General features: G+C 34.4%; 2 protein-coding genes across 2 annotated transcripts in view; both read right to left on the reverse strand.

Annotated features, from left to right (window-relative positions):
- Positions 1-801: 801 nt before the first annotated feature.
- LOC21389931 (tripeptidyl-peptidase 2) lies at positions 802-17,522 on the reverse strand. Its single transcript, XM_010110045.2, has 34 exons — positions 17,003-17,522; positions 16,537-16,615; positions 16,374-16,447; positions 16,075-16,184; positions 15,876-15,956; positions 14,788-14,874; positions 14,570-14,712; positions 13,988-14,138; positions 13,784-13,906; positions 13,469-13,552; positions 13,180-13,367; positions 12,898-13,072; positions 12,677-12,798; positions 12,519-12,598; positions 12,090-12,148; positions 11,563-11,717; positions 10,778-10,956; positions 10,502-10,614; positions 10,258-10,428; positions 9,644-9,772; positions 9,446-9,546; positions 7,656-7,773; positions 7,357-7,436; positions 6,997-7,069; positions 6,617-6,702; positions 6,476-6,527; positions 6,238-6,372; positions 6,008-6,079; positions 5,650-5,742; positions 4,204-4,299; positions 3,985-4,083; positions 3,770-3,862; positions 1,699-1,905; positions 802-1,189 (listed from the first exon to the last, which is right to left on the reverse strand). The coding sequence occupies exons 1-34, from the start codon at positions 17,403-17,405 to the stop codon at positions 1,031-1,033; spliced, it is 4,170 nt and encodes a 1,389-aa protein (XP_010108347.1). The 5' UTR covers positions 17,406-17,522; the 3' UTR covers positions 802-1,030.
- Positions 17,523-19,363: 1,841 nt separating this feature from the next.
- The window catches only part of LOC21389932 (pectin acetylesterase 9), a 7,958-nt gene continuing 3,933 nt past the window's right edge, over positions 19,364-23,388 (reverse strand). The window contains exons 5-13 of the mRNA XM_024173431.1: positions 23,131-23,217; positions 22,819-22,943; positions 22,665-22,725; positions 22,040-22,096; positions 21,865-21,942; positions 21,665-21,770; positions 20,982-21,130; positions 20,154-20,264; positions 19,364-19,543 (exon numbers count right to left, since the gene is read on the reverse strand). Of these exons, the coding sequence (XP_024029199.1) occupies positions 20,160-20,264; positions 20,982-21,130; positions 21,665-21,770; positions 21,865-21,942; positions 22,040-22,096; positions 22,665-22,725; positions 22,819-22,943; positions 23,131-23,217 (768 nt within the window). The 3' untranslated portion in view covers positions 19,364-19,543; positions 20,154-20,159. The remainder of the gene's footprint in view (positions 19,544-20,153; positions 20,265-20,981; positions 21,131-21,664; positions 21,771-21,864; positions 21,943-22,039; positions 22,097-22,664; positions 22,726-22,818; positions 22,944-23,130; positions 23,218-23,388) is intronic.

A 23,388-nucleotide genomic window follows, 5' to 3' on the forward strand; every position in this document is an offset into this window, starting at 1 on the left:
TCTTGAACTGATATAGTAGATATTCACATGGCCTTATCTTTCATATAATCTTACACAAGTATAATCTGTTTTTCATTATTTGCATTTAATTTCTGCTAAATTAGAAAGAAAGGGATTGCAGGAAAGAGAGCCTTCCTCCCAACAAAACATGTTTTATTTCTTTTTTGTTCCCCCTTTGTTAGGAAAGTAATCGAGCCGTCAAATTCAAACAACACTTTCCGCTAAAACCAACAAAATTCTTCTGAATTTATCTAAATTCTCTCTCCCTCCCTCTCTCAAAGGGCCCAGCTGTTGGTTGGAAGGTCTTCATTCTAATTCTCTCTCTCTCTCAAAGGGTCCAGCTGTTGGTTGGAATGTCATCATTCTAACTCTCTCTCTCTCTCTCTCTCAAAAGACCCAGTTGTTGGTTGGAATGTCATCATTCTAACATCTAGAATCATAATATTAGAATTATTTTTTATTTATGTGTATTTTTTATAAGAGAAAATATTGTACGAATCATAAACCGTAATTCGAATCAGAATACGAATCTCCTTACCAAATCGGCCATTAACAGATCCACTTATGAACACTATTAGATGTTATAGCTCTTTACCTGCATGAAACGCAAGCATATACAAGGAGTGAACCATGTAAAAGAAAAGTCAAAGGGAAAATCCTATTAACGCATTCATTCACACATCCAGCAATTTCGGGTTTTGACAAGAAAATAAGATCACATTTGGAGCAAAGGAACAGAAAAAATATATATATATAATAATAATAATAACTAACTAATTATGCGAAGGTTTACCATGAACCATAAACTTATTATTACGATTTCAGCATTATAGCACCAGATCATTATCAAATGATTATCAAGTACGCTAATCTTTGGGTTTTTTTTTTAAAGACAACGAAGAGTACCAAAAGAGAGGGCTTTCACTTGTTATGATAACAACTATCCTTGAAGAAACCAATAGTAAAATGGACCTAGCACCTGAGCCGCTTATTGAATGATTACGCGACTCAAATATAATTGAGCAAATGTTTAAAAAAGTGGTAGGTTTGCGGGGAAGCGCACGTGCATCCACTCTTTCTCGTACTTCACCGCATGCAACCAACCAATCTCCTCCAGCAAAGAGAGCTTTAACTCAAACAGCTTCTTCTTGGGAGGCTCCCCATTATCCTGAATCAAATCATTCGCCACCTACGCCAGGAAGTGTGAAGCCGGTCATAAAAAGTGAGTCATTAGCAAAATCTAATATATGTAATGAAAAAAAATATATATTTCAGGTTTGAATCTAATCATTTCAAAGCAAAGGCTACATGAACCACCGGGTTTGACCATGAAAGCCCACAGGGTTACAAATGCCCCTTTTCTCAATAAAGAATATACTTTCCAATGAGAGTAGCAGGAGAATGATGTGTTTGCAAAGATCACAAATCTTTAAAAGTTGTTTATTACAATTTACATAGAACTGTGATAAACTCGTTGAAACAGGATAAACAGTGTGTCAAGGGTAATAAACTCTGTCTATGAGCCTAACGGTTAATGATTTAACATTGGCAAGAAGGCTAACCACGGTTCTCACCCCAAAAAATAATTATAATAATTGACTTCAGGTTTAAATGTTCTATCCATTGCGTACTATTATCGGTAAGATAAGGTGTGGTATAGTGTATTAGAATACGCAAGACTGGCAAGAAAAAAAATACCTTCAGTGCCGTTCCAAGCCTTCCACAACGTCTTTCACGTATCACTAACAGGGTTCCATATTTAGACTTCACATCAACCCATTTCTTCAGTTCTTTGAAGTTCTCTTCAAACAGGTCAGGCTGGTCACCAGAGTCTGGTTCAGAACGATCAACAGTCTTCTCCGCATCCTTTGCTCCAGATGCAACCAAATCTTTACTCTTCTCAGCCTGTGAGTTAATAGTAAGTAGGTTTTAGTCTCAACTAAAGACAATTCAGGCATACTGATTGGATCAGAACTATCTGGCAAATACTTCAAGAACTATATGCACTAAAACGGGGTATTTTGGGATAAAATTTATGTTATTTTTAAATTATGTGTCTATATACCGGTTAATGAATTACAGAAAGAGGGTGGTGGTTTTCAAACTTAAAACCGGTGGCTGTCTGTATACAAGAACAGATGTTAGAAGCTTAAAAAAGGACACTTGGTAAATGGTAAGGAAAGGTGTCCAAAGCTTGCTTCCAGAAGGACGGCAACAATGCAATGTGGCAGCAACCATTTCTTATGGAATTCCCTCACTAAATTTAGCAAATGCCCATTGAATCAATGGGCTTTTTGGAAGATTTCTAGGTGAAGGAGCTTCCACAAATGCTAGCCTACACAGCCATTATGGAGACACATTCCAGCAATAGTAATTCAGCCATTCTCCCATTCTCTCATAATACATGAAGTCTCTTTCTATTTCTTTTCTTCTAAAAATAGGATCCAAAAATTTTCTTGTTTCCTATTTTCATTTTAATCACTTTCTAAATCCGGATTTTACATATCATCTCCTTCCTCTCTCTTTTCCTACATAGCCATTGACCTATTCTTTTGCTCTCAATTTCTTTCTTCCTTCCTCTATTTTCCTTCAAAGTACATAAATTTCTCTCAAATGCAAAGGCTATTGAACTACAACCCCAAACTGCAACTTACGTTTGTGTTGTATTCTTATTTGTCTCCAATAATGTTCTAGTTCTTTATATTTCTTTTTACTTTTTAGCACTTTATTTTTTTAGCAATTTATTTTATGTTCATTTAAATTTTGTTATTCTCCAGTCAATTGGCCCCCATTTTATTTTCAGTTATTTAGTTTCCGTAAATTAATCCAGTTAGTTGGTCCTGTCATTTATTTTCCAATTCCAATTAGTTGGTCCTCTCATTTATTTAATCCAGTTATCCGGTCCCCATTTATTTAATTATCTAACATCCTAGCTTTTTATGCCTATCATTTTTTAACTATCTATAGTTTGATTGTTCCTAAATATTTATTGGGAATACTCATCAGCACTCCGGCTAAGTTATGAAGAAATGAACCTAAAATCCTACATCCACTGAGCTTGGTTAGTAATTGCATCCAGAAAGTGCACCAATGTATTAGGAACTCATGATCTCTCATGGTTTAGAAAGCAATGCGTGTTAATTCATATATGGAGTAACAAAATATCAGAACAAATTTGGGAACATATCTTAGTATTATACCAGAACATGGGAGGAGGTCAATGAGAACTACACTCCAATTTCACCTCGGAAAACAGAGTATCTCCTAAATTAACTATTTATTTATATAAAATGACTCAACAATTTTCACTCACTTATATACTATTATCAAGCAAATTTTCTTATGATTTACATGTTCATGGCAATTCCAAATGTAAAACTTTTCTCAGTTCCAAAAACATTTGTGATTGCTATGTCACTTATCAATCATCTTATATTTCCTCTTGCTGCAAGTACAAAAGGTTAGCATCAAGCATGTAATGATGAAAGTACTAGAAACGGATATAAACTGGTCCAAACTCTAAAGATTCAATTTAGTTATAAAAAAAAATTAAAATTTTCATTCTCTTATATATTATTAAATGTAACTTTTCTTATGATTTACATGTTCATGGCAATTCCAATTGTAAAACTTTTCACAATTCCAAAAACATTTGTGATTGCTATGTCACTTATCAATCATCTTATATTTTCTCTTGTTGCAAGTATAAAACGTTTGCATCAAGCATGGAATGATGAAAGTACTAGAAACGGATATAAACTGGTCCAACCTCTAAAGATTCAATTTCCGCCAATGCCAATCCTTTCTGGTAGAATGCTTCTACTAACTGATCACGGGTGGTCTCCATCTTTTTCCTGGTTTTCTGCAAGAAAAACAACTGCTAAATAAAACCAATCTGGAAACTAAGAAAAATGCAAAATATTGGAATTTGACTCTCTTAAGAGAATCCCACAGATATTTTTCTTTTCAGAAGCAGACACATACCTCTGCCTCCTCATCTTCAGGATCAGTTTTCAGAGCAAAAAAATTTACTAACTCCTCTTTGTCAATACTATCCACAACATCATTTGATGCAGCAATAACCTGCACGGAAGAACTCAGATAACTAGTGAATCAAAATTAAGTAAATGGTAGATTAGGAACTTAATTCTCTGTAAATCCAATTATACTAAAGGGTCATATGCTAACACACAAGCGACTGACCTTTTCATTGTGGGAGATTTTATCCTCAATATTGTTTCGAGAAAGCAAACCTTCCAATATCTTTGAAAGAAGTGGAGTGTAATCTGGATATTCAGACTGCCAGATAATAGAAGGTACACATGAGTTTCAACAGCTCGTGCATACTAACAACACTAAGGGCTTGTTCTTTTGAGTGAAAAACTCAAAAAATGCAACTTGAATTACAATTTTATTTGAGTTTATGTTTTTTTAAGTTTGAACTCGAATTTGAACTCAAGTTCAAACTCGAGTTTGGGACTAAAACTCGAGTTCAAGTTTCCCCTTCAACTCGAGTTCAGAAACTCAAACTCAAATTAATGAACAGTGTTTTTTATATTCTTACAAATGCTATAACTTTTTCGTTTTAATTCTGATTGAGATGATTTTTTTTCTATGCATTGACAACGAAAAGACGAATAAAACCTCACTCATATACCCTATTAAAATTTTCCATCAGTATTGAGTTTTTATTAAAATACTATCTAAATATAAATTCAAGTTTTGACTCACTCAAACACAAACTCAAAAAGATTCTTATCTCAAATGTACACAACCAAACACAAACTCAAGTTATAACTTCAACTCAAATTATAACTCAAATTCAACTCAAGAATTATACTCAAGTTAAACTCCAAAAGAACAAGCCCTAAATTTTAAATACAGATACTTAAATTTCAAAAGACTGAAGCAGATCGTTTTCTTCTTCAAACTGTGATATTCAAACTGAAAAAAGTAAGGGCTTGTTCTTTTGAGTGAAAAACTCAAAAAAAGACAACTCGAGTTACAACTTTATTCGAGTTCATGTTCTTTTAAGTTTAAACTCGAGTTCAAACTCGAGTTTAGGACTAAAACTCGAGTTCAAGTTTCCCCTTCAACTCGAGTTCAGAAACTCGAACTCAAATTAATGAACAGTATTTTTTCTATTCTTAAAAATGCTATAACTTTTTCGTTTTAATTCTGATTGAGATGATTTTTTTTTTCTATGCGTTGACAACGAAAAGACGAATAAAACCCGACCCATATACCCTATTAAAATTTTTCATCAGCATTGAGTTTTTATTAAAATACTATCTAAATACAAATTCAAGTTTTGACTTACTCAAATACAAACTCAAAAAGATTCTTATCTCAAACCATAACTCAAATGTAAACAACCAAACGCAAACTCAAGTTACAAGTTCAACTCAAGTTATAACTCAAATTCAACTCAAGAATTATACTCAAGTTAAACTCCAAAAGAACAAGCCGAATCTCATATCAGACCTAACCGCATACTTGACCCGTGTTTGAAAATTCTAAACAAATCTTAACCGTACAGAGCGGAGGAAAGTAAGCTTAACTAAAGATCATCAGTGGCCAAACAGACAATTTTTGATCAAAGGATAAACATTTAATTTATATCATAAGTCATGATAATATAGATTCAACCTTCAGTGAGACACAGAACTTTTCCCATTCTGAGCGTTCTTCGTCTGTGTCTTGCTTTAGGCTCGCAAGAACCTTTATCTTGGCATCTCGAACCTTGTAGAAAGAATATAAATTGTCATTATTGATAAGAAAGAGAGCTTTCTTCATTATTGATAAGAGAGCTTTATTTTTTTCCCTTTACTATAACATAATTGTTGAACAATCATTTAGGTAAATGTCTTAAGAAGGTTGACATATGGAAATATGTTCGAACCAAGACCTATAAGAAACCTTCTCCTTTTTTTCCTACCCGTGATAGGAAAAAAAAATGCAAACAAAATATCATTTAAAAATATTACTCTAATGGATGCCCTCACACCTCTTCTTCTATGCGTTCAGGAATAGATTTGGTGCAAGTTGGAGAAGAACCTTTTCCCTTGTCCTCATCAAGCTGTCGAAGAAAATATGGACAGGAACTTTGATTAGATTAGAAGAATAGTGCCATCAGTCAAAATAATGCCGTCAGTCACATTAGCACATATATGATGATATCTTAAGACAGAAACAAAATGAACTGTGGCATAATTATAAAAGCCGATCTCTTACAACCTTATTTGGTGGCACTATATAAGAAATTTGATGAGAGACGGGGTTCTTTCTTGGGTTTCTCCCCTCTCCATCCCCAAAGTATGATAGCTTTCCATATGAGATTGCTCCCAACAATACAGATCCTTGCTGACAACTCTGCAGAAACTTCACAAGTGTTATGAAGACTATTGCACTTTCATCTAAGAGAAAACTGCAGAGATTATAATACCTTAAGAGAAAACTGCAGAGATTATAATACCTTCGGAAGCTTGTCTTTAGATGGTGGGCCGACATAAAATGCTTCTTTTTCCCTACCCATGAGATACCAATATTTATTCAGTACGAAATTGTAAAAAATATATAAAAGTGAATTATACAAATAGGTTGTTAAGAGACATACCCAGGAACCAAAACTGATGATTTGAAACTACCATTTCCCATCAAAGGGCCATCAGGTTGAGAGAAAAAGCTCAATCGAAGTACTTCCTGTATGAGATAGAAAGAAGAAGAGTTCTTTAGAGGCAATCAGTGTACAAATGCTTCACTGATAATAAGATATAACCTATATTGACATTTTTAACTCGTATGTCTCACAGTAAGGGTTATGGATTTCTGTATAACCAGATGGAAAGAAAAGAAATGATTCTAATTTTTGTACATGAAAACTGAGAAATCAGAAGACAAAATAATGCATAATTTACAAATGTAAGATTATAAACCTTTTCCTGAAAGCGTCCTAGAAAATATCAAAAAGAGAATTATCTATCCTAGAGTACCTACCTTCTCTTCCAAATTTCTTTCAATAAACAACACTAACTGCTTCAGTTTTTCCAGATATTGAACATTGTCATGCCTGCAACAAGAAAAAAGATGGAGAAAAAACTTTTAATAATCAATCGACTTCCACACTCATAAACAAGCCAGGGTAGGTATAAAAAAAAAAAAAAAAAAGAAAGAGAGAGAGAGAGAGAGAGATAAGAAAGTAGTTAATGACAATAGGTGGTACTCAAGAATCCTTTGAAAAAATTAACGTCATAAATTTAGACTAAATTGACGATCAAATCAAAACAGCAAAAGAGTCTTGTAGCAGTTTAATATTGGCTCGTGTCCTAGTTTTGTGCTGTGAAAGGAAGAATATACCTTAAATATAGCTGTAAGTTGTACTCTCCCTTGGGAAGTTTTGAAGAATTTGGATAGACATCACCCATCGCATGTACACGCTATAATCGGAAAAGACAAAACGAAACAAAAAATTGTGCTACCTTAAATAGCCGTGGAGATGGATACATCACTATCTAATGCAGACCATTTTCTGTTTGTACAGACAAAAAACTAACATTTCGAGATGGATTTGAATAGGTAAATCCATCTTTGGCAAAATTGAAAGGATGAGCAACCGTAGAATTCATATCTTAGAGAAATTGATTGGTAAACAGTACCTTGTTTGGGTCAGAAATCATATAAAATTGAGACTCGAACTTAGTGTCATATATACGATCGTTGAGTAATGGAATGGAAGGTTTTACTTCAGCTCCATCTTCTAATTTGAACTTGTAACTGTAGAAAAGAAGAAGCAAGAGAATCGTGTTTACCAAACCATAATGGAATGTAATGGGTTTGGAAATAAAAGTAAAGGAATAAGAATAAGGATCATATTGATTTCCTTATTAGAAGGTGGAATGGGAAAATCCCTTTCCGTTTCTACTGTTTACTGAACTGAGGTATAAGAATCGTATCAATGTAATTACTAAAATGTCCTTTGCACAATTAGATAATCATCGAATATATAAGTAACTTTGGCATTCATTCCCTTAATTGAGAATCAATATTGGGGGTGTGCAAGGATCAGGTATTCCCATTTCTCGTTCCCTATATTGCATGGGGCCGACAAAACTACCATTCCTAATTTTATAAGTGGGCACACGAGTAAATGGTAAGGGGTCACACTTCTCCTTTTCCCTTTCCCTTTCACATTAGAACGCATCCTTAAGGGTCCGTCTGGTAGGAGGGATGGATTGATTGGAGATGAGGGAAGGGGAGTTGGAAGGAAGGGAGGACGGATTGCGAATATCCTCTTAAGTTTTGGTATGATAGGAAGGAAAGATTGTGATTGTTTATTCTCTTGATTGGTATTGAAAAGAAAGGAGGGATGGATTTAATTTTATTAGTAAAATTCCGAGTTCCCCCTTGTCATAGATAGTAGAAATAATTAGATTTGTTTTATTTTTTATTCTCTAAATACTAATTTGATTTTTTTTAATCAATAGGCGGTCAAAAAGTTAATATAAATTGTTGATGATGGGATGTTAATACAGATTGTTTGTATATATGTATATATGTATAGTATCTATATAAATGTGTATATACTGTACGTTAGTGTGTAAATATTGCATATAATATATTTTATTGTTGTGATGTTAGGATTAATATTATTTTATTTTGTTAGGAAACAAAGTTTCACTAACGTGGTTCACTGGGGACTTTCAAGGCATTCTAAGTTAATCTCACAAATCGTCTCTGAGGTTACCCTCAATCCCACTTAGTCCCTGACTTTTAAAACGTCTCACAGTTGGTCCCTGGCATTTTGTTCTGTTTCAGTTTTGGTCCTTCCGTTAACTAGGTCTTAAATATTTGATGAAATCTCTGTAAATTAAGGACCAAAGTTAAAAACAACTAACTTTTAGGGACTTATGGATTAATTTTTATTTTTTGTATTGTTGTAGTCTCTAAACTTTTAGACGTTTCTAATTTTGATCCCTAATTTCAATATATTCCATCAAATATTTAACACTTAGCTAATAGAAGGATCAAAACTAAAACAAAGTAAAACCTCAAAGACTAATTGTGGGACGTTTTAAAAGTTGGGGGTCAAAGTGGAATTGAGGTCAAACCTCAGGGACCATTTGTGAGATTAACCCTTAAAATATTGAGATTCTTTTGGGAAATTTGGAAGTGTACAAGGTTAATATGGGAAGTGCGAGATCTTTTTTCTCCAGCCCACTCCAATCCATCACATGATGGGAGGATAAGTTTTTGTGGGCCCCAAAGGATTCTCAATCCCTAGCTCCTCCCCCTCCTCCCGTCCATCCATCCAACAAAACAACGTTAATTCTTACTTTCCACCCTCCAATCCCTCCCTCCTTCCATCCTCCCTACCAAGCAGACCCTAAGTGTTGTAAGAATAAGTTAACCAAATGAAGTAAATAAATAAAATCAAACAATGACCCACGTTAATTTCAGTGCTAGAGTTTGTTTGCCTGAGGGTAGTCTGTCCCGATCTGCTGCAAGAGTCGAAAGCTTAGCTTCAATTGGACGGTATGGAATTCTAACCTGCAGAATGGACAAAAGAGAAAGGAATTTTCCTCTATTAGAGCACAAACAACTGCACTAGAATAAAACAACAAAATAATCTATGGACTAACTTAACCTTGTTTAGAATGGCAGCAGGTGCAAGTTTTTCAGATACAATTAGAGCTTCAGCATCAATTCTAACTGGGGCTTCACTTCCATCAAGTAAAACTTCCTCCTTATTGATGTTAATTCCATGAAATGCAATCTAAACATGAAACATAAATCGTAACACCACATGTAGGGACACTAAGTCCTGATATCTGATTCGATTGGGAAAATATAAATAAAACAGAAAGAATCAACCAAAATCAGAGTGAAAGAAAATTATGAAATCTTATAAACATTTGGTAAACACGGAAACACAAAATTGATTAAAAAAAAAAAACCCTTAAAATCCCTTTCTTATTTGCACATAACATAAATGCAAATTTTTATGTTAGAAAGAGAATAGTTCTAAAGCCGAAGACCTTTACCAGTAACTAATCCATTTTTTTTACTTGATTGAACAAGGCCTCAAAATACTGAAATTGAAATGTATCGGACGGCTAAAGATGAAATTTATCAGTCTACAAAGTATAACATGTCACTATTAGCTGAGATGAATTTAAATTGAAAAAAAAAAACAAAAAAAAAAAAGCAAAAAGCAAAACAAAAACAAAAACAAACAATCAAACAAAACAAGAACCACACCTCAAAATCTACAATAGCTGTTTCATGGCTTCCCATGCCACTAGACCAGAACTGAGCTATAGCTAATTCCATTGTCTGACCAGCTACAACAGGAAAGGAAAAGTTTTTGGCAGAAGGAGAAGAGAATGTTACAACGCTCTCCCACTTAATAGGCCTTTTCAGGGGGCAAAGCTGAACAAAGCAGGCAATGGACTTGTTAGAGCAAAACTAGAACATCATAAAAAAATGATCTTTACACCTATACCTGGACAGTGTCGACAAAAAATCTACGAGTTGTATCAAAGCCAGATGCTCGCATGGTTGCTTCAACCCAAGTAGCACCTATAGGGACCTCTAGGAATTTCCTCTCTATGCGGCCTAACCAAGTAGAATTTCAAAGAAAGAGGAGGTATCAGGTCTCAAAACTGAAGACCAGATATCCAATGCTTCCCACAGAATGAGCAAATTGCACAATGGAACATCGAAGAATAAAAATGTAGGCTATGAGAAAAAGAACATAAAGCCAATCAGCACTATATACCTGGTATGAAAGACATCCTAGAAAATGTGACGACTGGGGGACGATTGATTACAGCCTTAGGCTTGGTTATGGTAATTGGTACTCTAAAAAGAGGACCCCGCCAGGGTGCTTTACAGTCAATCCCATAGACTTCATAATAGTGCAGTCCTTCACTAAGATAGGTAGGATCCACTACTACACTGGAGAAGGGGGGAAGAAATGCATCAGAACATGTAAAATACAAATAGTATTAGGTGTGGCTTGATAAAACCGAAGAGCACTGACTACAACAAAATATAAATGAGAATACTCGATAGAAGGAAAGAAAAGAAAATATACCACATTAGCCATTTAAGTTAAAAGACAAATAGCTTAAAGGGACATTTCATTAACCTACTTCATACAATCAGCATAATCTCAAGCATTAGGCCGGAGATGACCTCAAAACCCACGTTTAAAGAACTATTTCTACAACTAGAACTACGGGACCCCAGTAGACCTCAATTCACAGCCCATTTGCATCTTTTCTTTGTAGCATGAAATCCTTCGAAAATAAATAAATAAAACTCTGTCATCAACTTCAAACGCCAAAAATAAATGTGTCTGCATGAAGATGCACGAATGGGCTGAACCACTGATGTTGTGGTTTGTTCTAATTACAGTTGTTAAGACAATGATATAAGGATTAATATGGCTTGCTAGAAGCTTCATTATATGGACAAACAATAACAAGAAAAATATACCAGTTTTGAACATATATGCCAACATGTAAATAAGAAATCATATGTTAAAGAGTGGTAACTAACTTGAAGCTACGCCCATTATGTGTAAGAAGAAGATACTCTGGAGCCCTCACAATCGCTTGATCACTTGAATGTAACTCAATGCAGTCCTCAAAAGGAACCAATTCATCTAAATTACTTGCATCTTCATGAAATTTTGGTTCAACTTGCACTGTCCACTGCCAAGAATAAATGAACACCAATTAGAGTAGAATAAATTTCAGTTAAAAGCCAAAAGAAAAGCTTTGTAAAGCCTTCATTAGAAAAACCGAGAGAGAATAAATGCACCACTAACTAAGCCAGGGAAGAAACCACAATCTGAACAGCCATGCAGAATGACAGAGTGATATATATAGGATGTAACTGCAAACTCTCACCAATTATAAAAGCTGTAGCTGATGTCATTTTGGATGAATAATTCAATGTATGAAAGAAATGATATTAAAAGCATGCTACCAGGCATGTATTAAGGAAAAATAAATAAATTTTGATTATGCATGCTAGAATACAAAATCACTCTCAAAGTCCAAAAATTTGATCAACAATGTTACCTCGCTAGACTGTTGGCAAGCACTGGGCTCTCTTAAATAGATACCTCGTGATACAGGAGCTGCAGTTAAATCAACAACATAAATTCAACACTCAACATTTTTCCTTCAACATAGGTTGAACGTAAGAGGAGCTTGTAAATAACCAACTCAGTGCAGGACACGTCGGCTCTGTGGACTTGGTACAAAAATTTTGTAAAAAAATCATAATAATGATAATAAGGGTAACAATTCTATCCAAGACAGCGCCATAACAAAAGAAAAATTCACACATTTTTAGCCATTCAGAATACAGATTATGAGAAAAGTATTATAACATACAAGAAATTATGTTAGGCATATTACATAATCTAGCAAATATCAGGGACGTGATAGTCAACAGCAACTCCTTTAGTTCTTATTACAAGAAAAGATGGATCATGCTAAACTTACTTGATTTTCCAGATTGAGCTACCTTTATTTGATACCAAACAGATGGTATATTCCTGGACTGTCGTAAATATTCATGTGCCCTGTGACTCAACAAGATGTACAAATAAGTTCAAATTCCAAAAAGCTCAATTTAGAAGGTCCAGAGCACAAACGCGAACCTGTCAACTTGCATAAGTCCTTCTCCAGTGGATAATTTATCTTCTGGTAAAATACCTATAGAAACACATGTATTTTCAAGAGCTTTCCGTACACTGTAAGGACTGACAGGGATACCCTCAGCCTGCAAAGGATTCAATAGATTCAGCATATGGAATCAAAGAAAAAACAAAGTAGAGATAACGGTCTCAACAAACATGACAAATACACCAACAATGCATACCTTCAGTGCGCTTACAAGCAATGCAATTCCACCACAAGCAGATGGGGAGGACATTGATGTTCCATTCATGAGCATACGACGCTGGAGGGTCCATGTAGGAACAGGAGCAACAGCCCCGCCAGGAGCACTTATGCAAACACCAACATCTCCATCAGCAGTTGGTCCTCGACTGGACCTGCATATTATTTATAGTTCAGAATCAAACCAGAAACGCATCCCAAGGCAGCAGAGCTTAAATATCTATATTTATGGGCCAAAATCAGAGAATTGAGGTGTACTTACCAAGTATATTCTATCCCTTCAGGTGGAGGCTCAACAACAGAATGAGCACCAGCAGCCATTTCTGGGGAGACATACGCGCCAACTCCTATAATGGTGGAAGTGGTACCACCAGGTGCTCCAACAGTGCTCAAAGCAGGACCACTGTTAGCAGCACTACTCACAAATATCAGACGATGCTTGTTTACAACCTAACCAAGAATGTCAAATAGCATGTTTGAGAGAGTGAAAGTTAATAGATGGAAAAATAAGATAATCATCTCAGCCAAAATCACAGATCCATGAATGTTACTTCATTAACAAGGTCAACAAAGCGCCCATAGTCTGGTAGCAAAGTAGGTTCCCCATAACTCATGTTGATAAGATCACATTTATGCTGCAAAAGGAACGAGTATAAGAGCCATCAAAAAATTATTTAGATCAAACACCAGAAGTTTCCTATGCATTTTACACGCGCTCGTGCACGCGCTTTTGCATCCGCTCATGCACAAAGGTACACATGCATGCAACTAATAACGCTGATTCCTAAACAAGTAAAAACGCACATCATCAACAAATGTTGGTAATCTCAAAATTTCAAATCAAAACAAAACGAAGTGCTTATCACCTCAACAGCAGCTATCAAAGCTCGAGTTAGACCAGTTCCAGTCTCCATTGAACCTAAGCGTGAGTCACCAATTTTACAAGATATCAATTGTGCCCCAGGTGCAACTCCATTCAACAATGGCTCCTAATATCCACCACATAAATCAAGACGGAGATATTTTTTATCATACAAAATACTATGGCAAACAGACAAAATTCATTGTACCTTTGGATGGAAAGCACTAGTGATACCAGCAACATGAGTCCCATGAGGGGAGCTATCTGTTACAATACTTAAGATATTGCCCTCATCATACACGTTAACAACAAAGGTACATGCATCTAATTTGCTAAACACACCATACTTCCGTTCAATCCTGTATGGGTAGTTTTACATAATCAGTTAAACACTTATCCGAAGCTCCATGATCAACTAAATAATGCAACATTTAGAGAGTGAAAATATTTAAAAAGAAAAAACACCTCAATAACACAATGGAAAGACATGTTTTTCATGCATGCTTTGAAATATATTTTCAGGGGCCACAAATATATGATCTTCCTGACCTTCTCTCTTTTGATTATCTTTCCAAGAAACAAACTCAACTTTCTAGATTAAAAATAAAAGGCAAAAACTATATCATATTCCAAGGAGGAAGTTTCAACTGATCAGCATGATCAACACCTTCACAAGACTAAATATTCTCATACAATTAGATTTTCTAATATAAAATATCTTTCAATATTCTCCCTGCTTCATTCACATCTGGGGAGAATTAAGCATATAATGTCACTAAGAAGCAGATACCTAAAATTGGTAAGGGGCGCAAAATCAGCAAGTTTTCCACAATCTGGGTCATCCTCAAGACTCTGTGTGTCCAAGGCAACCCTCCATACTTCTCCATCATGCCAGACAACAGCATCTATAACAGGCCCTTTGTCATCATAGCTCTAGAACATAAAAAATATCAAACATTAGAGCAGAAACGGAATTCAACAACCGTAAGTGATAATTTGGGACCTTACCTCAGCTTGCTTTCGCAGATAATCAACTCTGTTCTGGAGGTCCTCACGGACTCTTTTCAGGTTTATATCATCAGTTTTGACGTGTTTCTGTAAATAGAAAATCATAACAAATCAAACTTCAATATAGACATCTAAAAAACCTTAACTACATGTTCAAATGCCATGCAAGCATCAATAACAGGTCATTTTTTCTACTTTAGTTAGTCAGGATAACTTATGGATTGCTTACATAAGTTCCTAAGCACTTCCACCACCTCATGTAATAAGGTCGATAGGTCATGAGAGTCACTTTTATGATACGAGATATTATTTAGGCCCCGTTCATTTCGCTGATCCGAGTTTAGAATTCGAGTTTTGCTACAGTAAAAAGCTCTCACAAACAGTCACGTTTAACCTTTTTGTTACAGTAAAAAGCTCTCACATAAAATCACATCTCAACTCAAATTAAAAACTCGAATCAGCGAACTAAACGGGCCCTTAGTATGAATGAACAGACAATACATTTTGACTAATATTTTCCTTCGGTTTCAACCAAACAACAAGGACACAAATTTGTAGACACAGTTCATTTGAGATCTTGACAACAATGATAGATCAACAGTTTCAAAAGTTCAAGATGCTGTTAGCCAAAACTTTGAAATCCACAGGTAATGTCCTAATCAAAAGTCAAAATCTCTCCAGCAGTCCACCTTACTGGTACTACAAAGAGACAACATAAATACTATTCAGCTAAAGCAGTGGAGTTTGAAAAACAATAAAACTGAGTACCAAGACTAATACAGAAATCAATAATAAATAAAAAGTGAAAGTACTAGAAAAAGGGCGAGTTGATGGGTGATAATTCTGCACATAAGAAAGACAGAGATTTTGATATACTAATTAGACTTAAATCCAGCAACACACCCACCCCCACCACACACACACACACACACACACACACACAAAACAAAACAAAAAAAAAAGGTCAAAATACATTCTTAATAAATTTCAAAACGAAAAACAGATAATGCCCCATTGATATGCACTTTCAGATCCGATGCACGTTTAACCAGTCAAGCGTGAAACTAAAAGACAGGATGTTCAGAAACCTGATCAAATTCATCAAGACGCTTAACGGCCTTAGCAATTTCTTCCTGATTTTGTTCATCCCATTTTTTCTTTCTCTCCTCCTGTCAAGGAACAAATAAAAATAAAGACAGAAAATGTAATCATAAAACTTTATGATTCTTGAGATATCTAGTGATGTTCATCTGTGGATCATGAAATGAAAATGATTATGCTAATTACCTTCAAACGGTTAGTCAATTTATCCGTAAACAATTCATATATCAATTTATAACCCACATGCCATTCGCCAGACGGGTTCTTCCATGAAGAATTGACAACCAAAGAAGCCCCTATTTGAAAACTTGATCAAAACCAGAGCATAACATTTTAACGAAACAAAAACATAGTAAAAAAACTTAAAATAAACAAAACACAGTAGCATGATTGCTTGGACTCCAATAGTTCATATATTATCATATAAATAAAGCACTGAAATTCTAAAAGAAAACAAATCATTGGTTAAAATTCATCAAATTAACCTGAAACTCCCCGGATACAGCCATTCGCATCGGCCTTAACCACCTTCGAAGTATCAATATCTCCACTCCCGGTGCTGAAAAGTGAAAAATTTATCCGGCTAAGTACCCATTTCCCATTTCAAAAGATGAACTTTATGCTCAATTAGTTACTAATCGAAGCTACCAATCAATGACATCTAGGATTTTCGGCTTCCCATCTGACGTAACTTGTAATCCAGCCGCCGCCGGGTCCACTCCAGAATCTAAAATCAATCAATCATACTCCAAAATATAAAAAATAAAAAATAAAAAAATCAATCCGAAACAAAACTTTCCTCACTCTTCTGTTCTCTTCCTCAACTTCTCCGAAACCGAAAAAAAAAATATATATATATATCTAGGATTTTCGGCTTCCCATCTGACGTAACTTGTAATCCAGCCGCCGCCGGGTCCACTCCAGAATCTAAAATCAATCAATCATACTCCAAAATATAAAAAATAAAAAATAAAAAAATCAATCCGAAACAAAACTTTCCTCACTCTTCTGTTCTCTTCCTCAACTTCTCCGAAACCGAAAAAAAAAATATATATATATATATCTCGTCTCATTTTCACTTGTCGAGAGAGAGAATGCATCGATCGGAGAGTACCGAAAATGGCGATGACGACGCCGCGGCCGTCGTAGTGGGGGTGAGCTTCGAGGAAGCGATCGGCGCCAATCTCCTTCTTAGGCATGAGGGAAGCCAGGAACGTTGACTCGCTCAGCTTGAATTTCCGCAGCGAACCATTATCGTCTCCACCACCACAGCCAGGCATTGCCCAAACCTTAACACTGTCACTACCACCACCACCACCACCACCACTACTACTACTACTTCTACTCCTCTTGCTGCTACTGCTTCTGCTTCTACCTGGTCTTCTTCTCCACTCACCGTTTCTTCGTCTTCGCGTATTGGGTCGGTTTATAAAAAGCGACAAATGTGGCGGTAAAAGAGTCAGCGGTGACGGGGGTACTGACGGTAATTTGACTATTAATAACCCCCCGTGTTGCATTTTTTTCGAAACCTTTTTTCTATAATTCGTGTGGGGCCAGTGACTTGGTAGGGGTGTTTTGGTAACTTAAGGTTTGGGTGACGGACGTGGTGTTAAGGTGTTGGGCTTGGAAGTGCTCCGACTCTGGCAGCTAAGCAGAGCGGTGCTTTGGGAGTTGAAGGATGAGATGGGCGGGTTTGGTTGGCTATGGTTTGGGTGGGGTGATGGATTTTGTGCGGTGAAATTACTGGACTTGTCTGGGTGGTTTTGTCGAATATTTAAGTCACGTTTATTTTACTGATTTAAATTTTATTATAATAAAAAAAATTTAAAATAATTATATTTAAATTTTTTTATTATAATAAAAAATTTTCACATAAAATTACGTCTCAACTTAAATTAACGAATTAAATAGATCATTAAATGTGAGTTCATACGGCACCTGTGGGTGGGCCCAAGTACTTGAGGGCACAGATATTTTAGCCTTTTAAATGTGGAAAATATCGGCAAGCTCCTATAAATGGTTTTTTTCCCCTTTTTTTTGTTGGAGAGAGGAGGAATCAGGAAATGCCGAAATGGAAAATACGGGATTTGTTTTCAACGGTCAGTTTTTTTTTTATCGTTTTTTTTTTTTAAAAAAGGAGAATTTTTTTGTAAGATTGTTTTAGGGGGAAAAAAAAGTTGATGATCAATCTTGATCCCAAAAGAAATTATGATTCATTTTTTTAGGAAGTGATATCGAGTCATTTTTTAATGAGGGGTCTCCTAATGATTTTTCAACATCGGATGTTAATCAACCAAGGACCAATAGAAAGTTTACTATTTTATATGAAGTGCTTTTTCATTAAAAAAAAAAGAAATTTACTCTTTTTACAATGTAATTATAATTAACCATTGGTATTAGTCAGTACCATTTTCAAATATGAGGAAAGGGTTAGATGATGGCTCCTTTCTTGTTCTCTTGCCGGAGTGCAATAATGACGAACTTTAAAAAAGTTGGGAAAAAAAAAAAAGGAAGCGGTGATTGGTTGGTGTAATCAACGAAGATAAGTAAAGGTTACCCTAAAAAAAAATAATAAACATACAATGAAGAATTGCATGGTTTGGAAGTTTTTCCTTTCTCCCTTTCAATTGTCTTGTCTTGACAAAAACAAAACAAAACAAAATTAGAAAAGTTAAGGGTGTATTTGAAGTTGTCTTCATTTTTATTTTTCACGTTTTTTAAGAAAGAAAAAATAAAAATGAAAGAAAAACGGCGTTTGGTATACTTAATAAAAAACAGAAATAAAAACGATTTTTTAGTTTAGTGTAAAATAAGAGATAAATGAAAAATGAATTTTAGTCGTTTTTCATTTTTTGTTTCCGTTTTCTCCCTTCTCGAGTAGAGAGAGAGAAATATTAATAGATTTTTTTATACTAAAAACAATCTCTTAAAAAAACTACCAAGCGCATTTTCATTTTTTATTTCTGTCTGAGATTGAAAACGTTTTCATTTTTATTTTTATACAAAAAATAAAATCATTTTTAAATGAGTTCCACACACACCCTTAGAATTAGGCATATTTGAATCTTATAGTCCAAGTTTTTCTTTTCTCCCTTTCAATTTTGCGCGTTCCTGTTTCTAGTACAACTTGTCTTGACAAAAACAAAACAAAACAAAATTAGAAAAGTTTAGAATTAGGCATATTTGAATCTTATGGTCCAAGTTGCCTTGTTGAGGTTTTAACTTTTGAAGGTAATAAAATAATAATTTGTGTAGCTGTTTAATCAGTACTAGGAACAAATTGCATCTTATTTTTTGGGTCGGAAAGGAATAAATTGTAGCTTAGCATAGCAGCAACGCGTTACAGTTGAAAATGAACCGGAGAACAGGTGCAAAATAAATGAATCTGGATTTTATTGCTTGAACTTTTCTTGGTAAAAAAAAGAATATTAGATTCAATACATGTCATTTTCATCTTTTGTAGAATAAATTTGGTGCTATACATGTATCAGTGTGTATTTTGTTGTTCCCTTCCAAAGAATCAAAAACATTCATTGATAAAGCTTCTTTTTCAGAATTAAAGAAGCTTCATGAGAGGAAAAAAAAAAAACAAAAACAAAACAAACAAATTGTTATTCTGTTCCACCTAGTTTTTGAACTTCAACAGAAAAGAAACCTGCAGTACCATTTTCCGTCTCAGTCCGTGAAGAAATATATCCAAAGTTGTTTCAACAAAACAAATTCATAAATCCCTGATTACCCAAAAATAAAGACAAATTAATACCCCGTTCATTTCATTGATTTAAATTTAGAATTCGAGTTTTGCTACAGTAAAAACCTTTCAGAAACAATCACATCTAACTTTTTTACTACAGTAAAAAGGTCTAACATAAAATCACTTCTCAACTCGAATTAAAAACTTAAATCAGCAAACTAAACGGGCCGTGTATTGAGCGCGTTTAGAATTCGTTTCAAAATAATTTTATTTTTTGTATAAAAATGAAAATGAAAACGTTTTCAATCTCAGACAGAAATAGTTTTTAAAAATACATTTGGTAGTTTTATCTAGATATTATTTTCAGTATAAAAAAAATAATTAATATATATATCTCTGTGCTCGAGAGAGAAGAAAATGAAAATAAAAAATAAAAAATAACTAAAAATTATTTTTTATTTCTCTATCATTTTATACTAAATCAAAAAATCGTTTTCATTTTCATTTTTTATCTCAAAAAAATAAAAAAAAATAAAAACGGGATCAATTCTAAATACGGTATTATTATTACCTGAGCCTAAGGTATGAGGTTATGGCACGTGGTGTCACATGGATAAGCACAATCAATCTCCTTGGTCACCCTCCTGCTAAAGTACCAGTCTCCAACCGCTTGCGCAATGGTCTAATACACATGGTCAAGAGTTTATATTCAGCATATTTGCAATTAAAAGACCGCTGAATCTACTAGCTAATTAGGAACTTGTGACAAATTACCATAATAAATTACAAGAAAATGTCCTTAATTAATACTTTTATGTCAGAACATTCATCACTTTGAAGAGAAGCACAACAAATTACAATACGTAAGTTCAAAAGTCCAGCAATCGTAAAAATAAAATGAGTCTAATTATAAATGGTATTAATAGTTCTCAGTACCATAATGATATAAAGTGGGTCCCATGTGTTATTTTGGTACATGGGACCACCCATATCGGACTAATTTTACGTGAGTTGTATGAACTATTCTAGAATCTAATCTAAACGATCAATGAGAAGAAATTCTGGTTGGCTTAGGTCCCAAATCATTTTTTTGTTGGCTAAGAATAAAGAAAATAGCGTTTTCCTGCAACTAAAAGTTGTGAGATAACGGGTTTTTAATTTCAGACAGAAATTATTTTTAAGAATGTGTTTTGTAGTTTTATTAAGATATTACTTTTAATATAAATACTACATTAAAAAATTATTTTCATTTATATTTTTTGTCTTTAATTGTGTCAAACGTCGTTTCAAAATTATTTTTATTTTTATTTTTTAAAAAAATATAAAAAATAAAAATAAAAATAATTTCAAACACGGCAAACAATGATGTTTTACACATGACTAAACGCAACGTCAGTACCTTGTTGTGTATTCTTGGGGAATCAATCCCAAACCACGTGTCTTGTGACTCACTTTGGCAATGAGCAAAGCAAGAATTGATGTACATTCCTCCTCTTTCCGAGCATTCGAAGAATGAAAATAGAGAAACAATCATATCTCGCCTAAAACCTGAAAAACAAAACACAACCTAAAATATGTAAAGACTAGATGGTAACTTGTATATAGTGCTTGGTAATTTGCCTGAACAAATTCTACGCTTATTTATTGCCTCAATAAATGGATGTGTTTAAAATTCGTTTTAAAATGATTTTATTTTTTTGTATGAAAATAAAAATAAAAACGTTTTCAATCTCAGACAGAAATTATTTTTGAAAATGCGTTTGGTAGTTTTATCAAGAGATTATTTTCAGTATAAAAAAATCAATTAATGTCTCTATCTCTTTCTCTCTACGCGAGAGAGAAAAAAATGAAAACAAAAAATGAAAAACGATTAAAAGTCGTTTTTCATTTCTCTCTTATTTTATATTAAACTAAAAAATCATTTTTATTTCCTTTTTTGTCTTTATTACGCCAAACGCTGTTTCTCGTTTTTTTTTTTTTTTAAATAATGAAAAATAAAAACGGGATCAATTCTAAACACGGCCGATGAAGCTTGAACTACGAACATTGAACGCTAAAATTGCAAGGAATCGAATAACAAACCTTGTAATATGGCTGTTTGGTTAGCATCACATGCTGCGGGATTGAGCTTGCAATGATTCCAATGCCCGTGCGGATCAGCAGAAGGTGGCACCAACCCGTGATGGAACTGTTAACGTTACAAATGCCGGAATTATTCGCAATTCTTACAAGCTAAGTGGAAGTTAATTAAACGACTTGAAAAGCATGGAGAATATTAGTACTTGGAACACGTCGTATGCCGAGTTCAAAATAAAAAAAGGCGTCTGAATGAATCTCAACGCATACTGCGGGAAGAAGCACTGCCCCAAGAATAAGACAGACATTAGAAAAAATGAGATCATATGATCAAGGGATTCAGTTTATAGCCAAGGATCCAATATGCAGCGGAAATAATACCAAGTCCGGAAATTTGAAGGAACTTGTGCAGTTCTTGTCCAGATTCTTCTCTATTCCCTGTCATGTAATCGTCTGATATGTGAATATAAATGTATTTACGCATATACACATAAGAAGAACAAGAGAGAATACAATCCTAAAATGTGATCTAGATAAATTTGTGCAATAGTACCCCTAGTTTTATCTTAGATTTGCGTCCCTAATCTAACGGTTTGTGTACTGATAATCGCAAATGATTCTCACTTACTTATGGTGAAAATTTTGCAAGAGGAACATCCCTAGAGCCTTATGATTTAAGAGCTTTTTGCTTCTTAATTTCCAGATTACGTAATGATCAGAGGCATGTCACTTAGTTTAAGAATACACCAATAACTCTAGTTAGTTCAAAAATTCACATGTTCACTAAGGTCCCGTTTATTCCACTGATTCGAGTTTAAAAATCAAGTTTTGCTAGAGTAAAAAGCTCTTAAAAAACAGTCACATCTAACTTTTTTGCTACAGTAAAAAGCTCTCACATAAAGTCATATCTCAACTCGAATCAACGAATTAAACAGGCCTTAAATTTCATCAATCGTAAAAGTTGGGTTGTTCCTACGCGACTCTCGTAAGATAAAAGAAGGGATACCTGTAGAGAAACTAAATCTTTATAGAAAGACCTCATAGTATGGTTCAAACTTATGTCTCTTCTGAAGAAAAAAAAAAAAAAAAACGCAACATTAAAAATGGAAATACGCAAAACAGTAAACGCAAGTGACTTGAGAAAGAAGGAAAGAACTTACGCGTCTAGAAAAAATCCGGCGTCACTCAAGCATTTTACACTGGCATTTGCTGGCAAATACTTGGTGAAATTGTCACAATGCAAAAACGAAGCCAAACCCCCAGCAGAGCAGCCTGATAACAAAGCCTAGAGTAGATATATATATATATATATATATATAAGATACTAAAATAGTATCAGATCACTTTTTAGTTTATAGATTTATTGACAACTTCTTTGCTAAACTAAATTGTACAAGTATTTGTGTGCATGCAAGCTGTAAACAAAAACTACGAGGATGGGACTTTTTTTTTATTTTTTTTATTTTTTTTACCTTGCGGGCCATTCCTAAACCTTTAGGTAGAAGATCGTGAATGATTGCTTGCCATATCCTTTGGCCTCTGAAATAGAGCAATGATGTCTGTCGTTCATTTTAGAGAGAGAAAACCGATTAAGTAAATACATATATAAATATATGGCTTTTCCCGCTTAGTATGAGGGGCAAAAATTCCTGTTAAAAAGGACCACCACCATAACGCCAAGTCTTTTAATGCGTTATGCAGTGACTAAACGCAGGCTCAGTGCTTTCCTG

This window comes from Morus notabilis, unplaced genomic scaffold, assembly GCF_000414095.1.
Source record: "Morus notabilis unplaced genomic scaffold, ASM41409v2 Scaffold1639, whole genome shotgun sequence".
In the NCBI taxonomy this organism is placed as follows: domain Eukaryota; kingdom Viridiplantae; phylum Streptophyta; class Magnoliopsida; order Rosales; family Moraceae; genus Morus; species Morus notabilis.